The following is a 9,635-nucleotide window of genomic DNA, read 5'->3' as shown; positions in this document are numbered from 1 at the left end:
CAATATTTACCGAATCTGCACAAATACATGTGCACCTATAGATTTTTCTACGTGCGCACATTCGTATATTCTTTCATCACATACAGAGTGGAATGAACGGAACAACAATCTTTTTCTAATATTTCATCATTTTAGCGACGTACATTGCATTTAAGGGAAAAAAGAATTTTGAGCAACATTTTTTTGTATTTTATTGAAAAAAGTTTAAACAATTAGTTGGAAAATATGTCGGATTGGGATTCGGTGACTGTGTTGCGTAAGCGACAACCAAAAGCATCTGCTATGAAAACTGAAGGAGCCATAAATCAAGTAATTAGAATAAATATATTTTTTTTGTTTAATGTTGTCGTTTCATTTTGCTAGAACATTCGTTTCGATGAATAAACCAACAACAACAACAACAACAACCAAAAAAAAAGAAATCTTTCGATTTTGTCATTTGTTCTTAAATGTGTGTGTGAATATTTGATTTCAGGCCCGACGACAAGGATTAAATATCGACACAACGCAAAAATGTAATTATCATAAACATATTTGATGACAATCACAACTCCAAAATACATTATTTGTGTATCGAAACGAAACGAAGTAATTCCGAAAACATTTCAATTGTTTCTTTTCATCAACCAGATGGTGCTGGAACGAATAAGCAACATGTGATTACCAAAAATACTGCTAAACTCGATCGTGAGACTGAAGAATTAAAACATGATAAAATCCCATTGGAGGTTGGAAAAATCATCCAAGAAGGTCGCAAAGCCAAGGGTCTTAAGCAATCCGAATTGGCTGCGGTAAGTGTTTACGCACATTTGTTATCACAGTTTTACGTTCGGATTTATTTCCGTTGTTTTCTCCTATAAATTTAATATTCTTATGAAAATGATTCACGAATTGTCATTGATATCGCCTTTGTTTTGTTCGTTTATCATTTCAAAAAAAAAAAAAAAACTAGAAAATTTGCGAGAAACCACAAATTATAACCGATTACGAAGCTGGACGTGGCATACCGAACAACGTTATTTTGGGAAAAATTGAACGCATAATTGGGCTAAAATTGCGTGGAAAAGATCGTGGACAGATATTGCTGCCTCCTGGTCCAAAGAAGTGAGGCACTGGGAGGCATATTCATTTCATATATCTTTCATAGAAATTTAATGAGAAAAAAGAAGAAGTATCGAAATAAATTCACAATCGAAGGAGAAATGTTAAGAAATGAAAACCAACTAAACAGACACACACATTTATTGCGCATTTTTGTTCACTTGAGAAAACAGAATGAACACACACAATTTGAAATGTCATTTTTAACAATCATTGTATTTTAACTGATAAACCAATTATACCTATATGAATTTTGATCATCTTCTTTTTTTTTAATTTTATGTCACGTTCACATCTCAAAATGTTCAAAATGAAACCGGATTATGTCAATATTTGTTAAGAATGTATTGCGAATTAATTTCATTTGATCTTTATTATAAAAGATGAAACAAAAAAGAGAGAATAAAATTGATATTTGTTTTCCGTTTAAAGCGGTTGCTGATGCAAACAATAAAAAATCTCACCTTACGATTCATTTGTGGTAAAATTAATCTTCATCTTATGGTAAATCAATTTTGCATTGAAAAATAAAGTTTGTTTGTTCTTTTTTTACAAATAAAAAAAGTATGTGGTGTGTGTTTTTATTTCTTTCTTTTTTTTTATTTATTTATCAATAATACACGGTGTGTGTTTCTTGTATAAGGTGTTCGTTTGTCGTTTAAGCTATGAACATCGATCTGATCCAAGATGTGTGTGTATGTCACTCATAATTGAGATTGAAGATTATTTGTAGAAAAAAAACTTATGCAAAAAAAAAACTGAAGTGCACGCTGAATTTAATCCTTACGCAGTTCCATCTTTTCTTCGACAACGCCGTCTTTAGTAATGACATTTATAATGACCGAGTCACCAGTGTAAATATCACGTTCCGTTGCTGAAATGAATGTATCCTTGATGATTGCGATGGCTCGTTCTTTGGTGAGCGGTTCGGTGCTTGGGTTTGTTTGGTTTTTCAAACCGATTTGATTGTCCAATACAGGTTGCAACAATGCACCGGCCGATCCGCCGGCACGATATTTGGTACGTTCACAATGTCCAATTGGATCGTAGCTAAAAACAACACCTTCACCATTTTCATCAATGCCGGCCAACACATTTGACACATAGTATGGAAAGAAACGGCGATTGTACATCAAAATCGAGAGCATTTGAGCAACAGCCGTGGTTGACATGGTTTTGTTATGCGTATGCTCATACATTTGCATGCGAGAACGAACCAATGCGGTCAACGAAAGTGTATCACACCAGCATCCAGTTGATGCTAATACCTAAGGGGAGATTCACAAAAGAAAAGAATAAAATTTAAAATAATCGATAAGTAATCGGAAACATATAATGAAAAAAATGCAAAGCAATAGCCACAACAGCATTAATGTCCAGCAATTGCTTTAAATTGAGATTTGGTAGTTGATGCTAATACCGTTTGCGATGACAAGCCGAATAATTTATTTTGATCTCGCGTATGAATGGAATATCCAGAGCTCAGACGTGTATCAGCACCAACGACAACGAAATCCTTGCCTGAGATAGCAACCACCGATCTATGAAAAAAGAAATAAATCGAAAAAATGAAGAAAATGAAACATCATGTAAATGAAATTTTGAGCATAGATTAACTTAGAAGGGGTTATCTTACCCGCCGTTCGATTCATATGGATTGAAATTGACTTCTTTTGCACCGGCCACTTGATACTCGGGAAAATCACGGAACTTCGATTGCAGTGATGATGCCATTTTTTCTAATTGGTAATTTAAATAGAAACCCTGTTGAAATTGAACGGCTATAAATTGGTAAACCTCGTATGTTTCACCACTCGAATGTTGTTAGAATGACAACACAAAATTTCATCTCATTGTGCACAAGTGTGAAGTTGGTTCGAAACAATCACGCGTGAACTAGTAAGTAAATGACAGTTCATTAAAATGTAATACGTGAGTACCATATTTATTTTGTTGCATAGAGGCGCTACATTAAAATTTGAAATTTTTCTTTTATTTGAAATTCAACATTTTGTTTTTATTTAAACAAGCTACAATTTTTTTTGTTTATTCTAAATCCTAATGAGCTTGCAATAGATTAATAGTTTCGCCTTTGTTTGTGGTAACATATTTTTTGATTGCTTGGAACCACGGTTCGATCATTGTATTCTTGAGCATATCCGAAAATGCACTCGTTCCTTCCATGCATGCTAGTGCACCATAAAATGATATATCGGCCAAATTTGGTTTTTCACCGCCTAAAAACTTTGATTTCCGCTTAGCCAATTCATTTGTCCAACTATTACATGCTGCATAAATGTCTTTGCGAACATCTTCATTTAAATTGTGGCGTTTTTTCAATCGCTTACTAATAAAATACATGGCCGTTGCACCAACATAAACCATTAAATTGCGCTCCCATCGTGGAAAATATTCATTCCAACCAGACGTTTCTGCAAACCATTCAAATGTTTCGAGAGCCTCTTCTTTAGTTCGGTATACATTTGGTGAAATCAAATGAATAAAATGTTTATCGGTCCATTCTCGCCATTTTCGCTCCATACTAAAAACGAATAATGGTGTGATTAAAACGTCAAATAATCTTGTTAATTTCTGATAATAATTTAAACTTACTCCAAATCATCTTTGCTTTTATTTTTTGGTAATTTTTCGCCGTAGATTAGGTGGTATTTGTTGAGAATGTCGTGAATCTTTTTGCCATCATCATTCATATAGGAAATGCTTGGATAGAATTTAGCCAAATCTTTGATATCCAATGTTGGATCAATTAAAAAGCTCGATAATACAGAAACTATCATACTTGAATCGGTCAATTGAACGTATTTTCCATCTTTAGTGCGTGCCAATAACATTGGCACTTTTTTATATGGTGACCATTTAATGTCTTGCCGTAAAACAGCATCAACCTGTCAACAAAAATCGATTGTTATCATTTTATTTCATAACCCAACAAAAATAAAACGAAAATTACCTCGACCACTGAATAAGAAAATTGATTTGCATCCAAAAATGTTCGTACTTTACTGCAGAACGGACATGTTTGGAATTGAAATAGTACTAAATCGAGATTATGGTTGTCCTTGGGATTTACAATTTTCCGTATGATTTTCACCTTTGGTAATTCATCGATTACATACATTTCGCTTCGCTCATGCACCAAATGAACATCTTTACTTTTGTATGAATCATATACAGCAATGCCAATGCCAACCACAAGACCACAACCAACTCCGTTCAACAGTGCTTTCACATATTGTCTCGATTTTGGAATCTCAACCTGATTTTTATTTCGAAGAAATCCACGAACATTGTTCAACATGAATTGCCTGTCAGTTGAAAGTAGACTGCGAGATACACATACTCGCGACAATGATGATCCAAATTTACACAATGACATGATTTAATTCACATTTAAATTGAGTAACAACAAAATAAAATTAAACCGGCTCGATTTTAATTTTTTTAATTTCACATTCAATGATTGAAGTTGATGATTTGTTTGTCGTTTCTTTTTCAATCACATTTGCATGACATATGTTCACGAATCGAATGAAGTTTGCTGTGAATGATGCGTGTGCTGTCCTTCGTTATGTCAAGTTTTGTTCAAAATTCGAAACAGTTTCTGATGCACCACATGCACACTGCTAATACATAATAACAATGCATTGGCTGCGATGAACCATCAAAAAAAAATCGAACCTCTTCTTATGTCAATAATGTTGATGTATATATATTGGGACAATTTGTGTGAGCTACTCCCCAAAACTAAATTCATTACTTGCTTTATGGGAAAAAAATGTTAAAATATCTCAGCTGTTGTCGTGTTAAAAATTTAAATAAAAATTAGTATTTTATTTTACATTAAAACGACTAGCATTTCAAAATAAAAAAAATATTCAAAATATGCAAGACATTTTTTTTCTCTGGAAAATAAACTTTTTTCAAATCTTTTTTAACAAATTTTATTAAAGTCTGCAATGCCTCATTTTTTAAAATATTGAATAACAATTGCTAAGATATGCATCATATTAGAATGATCGTTTGAATGATCAATAGCACTTTTTTATATGATTAAAGCCGTCACATTCCAAATAAAATTGAACCAAAATACATTTTAAGCCGAATATGTTGTGCGAGACCCCACAACGTTATCTCTGAGTGTTTTCTTTTTCTTTTTTTTATAATCTCTAAAATAGAAAACATACTGGATATCCTCATTCTGCGTTCTACAATGTGCATGCATTTCTTCATCATATTGACATACTCAAAACATACATGCATATGTGTTTGTATGTGTGCATTTTTAAATATATATACAAAAAAATGCTACTCATATATGTTACTAAAGTTAAAAACAGATTTCCAATATCCTATTTCGGAACGAAAAACATAAACTCACATATAGCAATTAAAAATGTACGAATGTTGTATATAGGGACAAATACACACGAAATAACCGAAGAATAAAAAGAAGAGCACTGTTTAAATCGTCAAAATAAAGACGAATATGTGAGTATATATGCATTGCGGGAAACATAATCCCGAAGAGAGATGAGAAAGAAAACGTGAAGAATTACAACAACAGCAGCAGCAACAACAACATGTCTAGCTCTATCGTTTCGCCAACGAACAATGTATGAACAACGTGATCAAACTGATTTTATGAATTAGTTACAAGTTGATGATCGTCCTAAACGGATGGTCCATGCGATGTGTGTGCGCAAGTGTTCACATATGTGAAGGAGAAAATAAGGAATAGAGCAAAAACAAAAATTCAACTGTTTTTTTTTTTTTAAAGAAGAAGACATCGACAGAGAATTATTTGAAATACAAAGTAAGCGCATTCAATTAGAGTTTCATTTATTGCTATGCATTGCATATGATCACTAGCATTATAACTTTATGTTTGGAATTTTTGTGCTCAAATACCATAAACGAAGTGAAAATCTACATTTTTTTTTGCATTATTCCTTACAGGACTTTAAAATATTGTGCATACAGTCTAAAACGACTGAAAAATTGAAGAATTTGGTGCATTGAAGTGTTGGAAAAATACAAACATGAATCCCACTAAATATTCTTCGGAATATTTAGCTGCGGTGATTGTGTCAGTGCTTGTGTTGAACATTGCAAATGTTCAGGCTGAATTAACACCACCATACTTTAATTTGGCTGAAGGAAGACACATCACTGCCACAGCCACTTGTGGTGTTGGAAGCGATGGTCCTGAATTATACTGTAAATTGGTTGGAGCTAATACGGAACATGACAACAATCTACATGATTATCGGGTGATCCAAGGACAAGTAAGGAATTTTATTTTAGTTTTTTTTAATCGTAAATAATGATTTTGATATTTATGAATTTGAAATTGTAAATTGCCTTAAAATAGAGAAGATCATTTCAAATTCAAAATGATATAAGAAAGTTCGTTAAAAGAATGTGATTTAGTTAAATATTTAACGAGTGTTTTCATTCGAAGACGATTCATTATTTGTTTTATGTTTATTTTAATTAGGTTTGTGATTATTGTGATCCCAATCGTCCTGATCGTGCTCATCCTGCTGAATATGCCATCGATGGAACATCAAATTGGTGGCAGTCTCCGCCACTTTCACGTGGTATGAAATACAATGAAGTCAATCTTACAATCGATTTCGGTCAAGTAAGTAATATCGCATTTTGAATATATTTCGCTCCATTTCTAATTGAAATCCATTTTGAAGTGTTTTCTCATGCCGATGTTTACAGTCAGCATCGTTTCAATGAGTTTCTCTTCCATATTCTATTTAAAAATATATACATCGGCAGCATATAGATATTACGTCATATTAATTTAAGATCCATTTTACTGCACTACGCCGGTTCTAAATATTTCATGTATGCGGTATTTAAATGTTAATTCTGTGACTGAAATGCATGATCTGGCAGTCATAAAATACAATTTTCAAGAAACTAAATATATGAAACATGTGTTCAACAAATGCGCATTGTAGCTCTTACAGGCACGCACCGAAAATTGTGCACAGTCAAACGATTCTTTTTTTATTCGACATAAACGTTCTTAAAAACATATTCGTTTGATATTTTGATATTTGTTTGTGCTTATCGCTTCGTTTTACTCAACCAGAATTTGTTTGCTTTACGTTCAAACGATCATTTTCTTTTAACCAGCTTGAGGAAACAGCACAAAATTTGAATAATATGTTTTTTGTGCTTCGACAAAATTTGTTAGAACGAATAGAAAAGGAGTAAAACAGTCATTTTTTTGTGACATTTTTGGAGTCTTCTAGCAACCAACTCTAACATTTTAATTGATAATTTCAAAGTTCTTTCTTATGAACTGTCTTTTGTAGAAAAATATTCTTTATCACATGACTTGACTTGCGATAGCAACACTTATCAACTTTTCGTTACATACGGATGTTCATATTTCATTTTAAACTGCTTAAAAAGACTCACAATCGAGAGTACATAGCTTTAGTTATTTTTACATATTTGCTGATACAAAAGTCACTGTTCATCGGGACAGTCGACTAAAAAAAACTATCAAAGAATATGCTTTCCCATATTGTTTCGTAGCGTATTGAATGAAAACATTGTTTGTACTCGGATTTCTGAACAAAAAAAACGCTCCACGTTTTTGCTTACGATTGATTTTATGAGACGAAAAAAAATTTAACCGTCATATCGCATTTTTTTTGAAATCCGCTTAGTTCATCTTTCGTTCAAACGAGAATCAAAGAAGAATGTATGTAATAAATGTCGCACAGGAATATAGAATGAACGGATGTTTTGTAATATTGATAAGGTTTTGGAGCGATATTTTGTTTTCGATGCGCACACATCGCTATTCCTGAAAGTTGAACAAACTGTTTTTTTTTTCGTCGTGTTAAAAATCAATGTGATTTCATTCAATAAATGGGCACGATTTCATATCAACGCAAAAAAAAAATGAAATTGTATAACAATGAGTACTATTTTAATTTCAATAGGAATTTCATGTCGCCTATTTGTTTATTCGAATGGGTAATTCGCCACGTCCGGGCTTATGGAGTTTAGAAAAATCATCGGATTATGGTAAAACATGGACACCATGGCAACATTTCTCCGACACACCAGCCGATTGTGAAACATTCTTCGGCCGCGAAAGTCTAAAGCCAATCACAAAAGATGACGATGTCATTTGTACAACCGAATACTCGAAAATCGTACCATTAGAGGACGGTGAAATTCCTGTGATGCTATTGAATAATCGACCATCAGCAAATAATTACTTTAATTCAATGGCATTACAAGAATGGACACGTGCCACAAATGTTCGTTTCCGTTTCTATCGTACCAAAAATTTGTTGGGACATTTGATGTCGGTGGCACGACAAGATCCAACCGTTACACGACGTGTAAGTACCGTTTTCATGTTTGTTTGAAGAAAAACAATAAGAATCGAAATGATTGACATGATTTGGCTTTTTTTGCAGTATTTCTATTCCATCAAAGATATTTCGATTGGTGGACGGTGTCGTTGCAATGGTCACGCTGACACTTGTGATGTTTTGGATCCATTAAGTTCAACAAGAATATTGGCTTGTAAGTGCCGTCATCACACTGCCGGTATACATTGTAACGAATGTGAAGCGGGCTATGAGCAGAAGAAATGGCGACAAAATGCCAAAGGAAGCCCATTCCGATGCGAACGTAAGACTATTAAAAATCATTTTTTTTGTTTGAATTGAGTTTTTGGTAACCGTGATGATAATTCGGTTGTTTCTTTCAATTTCAGCATGTAATTGTCATGGTCATTCGAACAATTGTGTTTATGATGAAGAGGTTGATAAACAGGGATTGTCGTTGGACATTCATGGTAAATATGAAGGTGGCGGTGTTTGCAAAGATTGTCAACATAATACCGAAGGCATCAATTGTAACAAATGTCAACCGAAATTCTATCGACCATACGAAAAACAATGGAATGAAACCGATGTGTGCCAATGTAAGATTCATATAAATTTTTATTATAATATTTTAACAATTGATTATTGAGCAAGACATTTAAAAAAAATTGAATTTCTATTTAAAGTTTGTAACTGCGATACTTCATATTCAACTGGTAACTGTGAAGAATTCACAGGACGCTGTGAATGTCGTCCAGAATTCCAAGAACCCGATTGTAAATCATGCTCTTTCGGTCATTTTGGTTATCCAAATTGTCGACCATGCGAATGTAATATTATCGGCACAGATCAATATCACTGTGAAGCATCAAATGGCAAATGTCCATGCAAACCAAACTTTGCCGGTAACTATTGTGAAAGATGCGCCGATGGCTTTTATGGACCTGAATGTTTGCCATGTGAATGTGATCCAACCGGTTCGCTAAATGGAGTTTGCGATCTGCTAACCGGCCAATGTATATGTAATCCACGATTCGATGGTCCACATTGCGACCGTTGTAAAAACGGTTACTACGCTTATCCTGAATGTAACTGTAAGTATACATATTTTATGTAGTATTTGTTAATTTTTGGTCGACA

At 33.5% G+C, this 9,635-nt stretch overlaps 4 protein-coding genes across 4 annotated transcripts in view; 2 read left to right on the top strand and 2 right to left on the bottom strand.

Annotated features, from left to right (window-relative positions):
- The first annotated feature begins 36 nt into the window (after nucleotides 1-36).
- Nucleotides 37-1,358, top strand: LOC116345882 (endothelial differentiation-related factor 1 homolog). The gene is made up of 4 exons (XM_031775608.1): nucleotides 37-309; nucleotides 476-515; nucleotides 631-791; nucleotides 953-1,358. Exons 1-4 carry the CDS (start codon nucleotides 226-228, stop codon nucleotides 1,106-1,108), a joined length of 441 nt encoding a protein of 146 aa, XP_031631468.1. The 5' UTR covers nucleotides 37-225; the 3' UTR covers nucleotides 1,109-1,358.
- A 312-nt stretch (nucleotides 1,359-1,670) lies between these two features.
- LOC116345881 (proteasome subunit beta type-1) lies at nucleotides 1,671-2,958 on the bottom strand. Its single transcript, XM_031775607.1, has 3 exons — nucleotides 2,738-2,958; nucleotides 2,522-2,642; nucleotides 1,671-2,369 (listed from the first exon to the last, which is right to left on the bottom strand). The coding sequence occupies exons 1-3, from the start codon at nucleotides 2,833-2,835 to the stop codon at nucleotides 1,878-1,880; spliced, it is 711 nt and encodes a 236-aa protein (XP_031631467.1). The 5' UTR covers nucleotides 2,836-2,958; the 3' UTR covers nucleotides 1,671-1,877.
- Nucleotides 2,959-3,109: 151 nt separating this feature from the next.
- On the bottom strand, nucleotides 3,110-4,812 carry LOC116345880 (prostaglandin E synthase 2). Its single transcript, XM_031775606.1, has 3 exons — nucleotides 4,073-4,812; nucleotides 3,715-4,007; nucleotides 3,110-3,643 (listed from the first exon to the last, which is right to left on the bottom strand). Exons 1-3 carry the CDS (start codon nucleotides 4,496-4,498, stop codon nucleotides 3,160-3,162), a joined length of 1,203 nt encoding a protein of 400 aa, XP_031631466.1. The 5' UTR covers nucleotides 4,499-4,812; the 3' UTR covers nucleotides 3,110-3,159.
- Nucleotides 4,813-5,789: 977 nt separating this feature from the next.
- The window catches only part of LOC116345649 (laminin subunit alpha), a 14,817-nt gene continuing 10,971 nt past the window's right edge, over nucleotides 5,790-9,635 (top strand). The window contains exons 1-7 of the mRNA XM_031775197.1: nucleotides 5,790-5,935; nucleotides 6,079-6,407; nucleotides 6,620-6,766; nucleotides 8,097-8,504; nucleotides 8,583-8,799; nucleotides 8,885-9,094; nucleotides 9,182-9,589. Of these exons, the coding sequence (XP_031631057.1) occupies nucleotides 6,162-6,407; nucleotides 6,620-6,766; nucleotides 8,097-8,504; nucleotides 8,583-8,799; nucleotides 8,885-9,094; nucleotides 9,182-9,589 (1,636 nt within the window). The 5' untranslated portion in view covers nucleotides 5,790-5,935; nucleotides 6,079-6,161. The remainder of the gene's footprint in view (nucleotides 5,936-6,078; nucleotides 6,408-6,619; nucleotides 6,767-8,096; nucleotides 8,505-8,582; nucleotides 8,800-8,884; nucleotides 9,095-9,181; nucleotides 9,590-9,635) is intronic.

This window comes from Contarinia nasturtii, unplaced genomic scaffold, assembly GCF_009176525.2.
Source record: "Contarinia nasturtii isolate CC-2019 unplaced genomic scaffold, AAFC_CNas_1.1 Cnas_scaffold_1371, whole genome shotgun sequence".
Lineage (NCBI taxonomy): Eukaryota > Metazoa > Arthropoda > Insecta > Diptera > Cecidomyiidae > Contarinia > Contarinia nasturtii.
The sequence above is the reverse complement of the archived record's forward strand: the minus strand, read 5'-3'. Positions and strand labels throughout refer to the sequence as shown.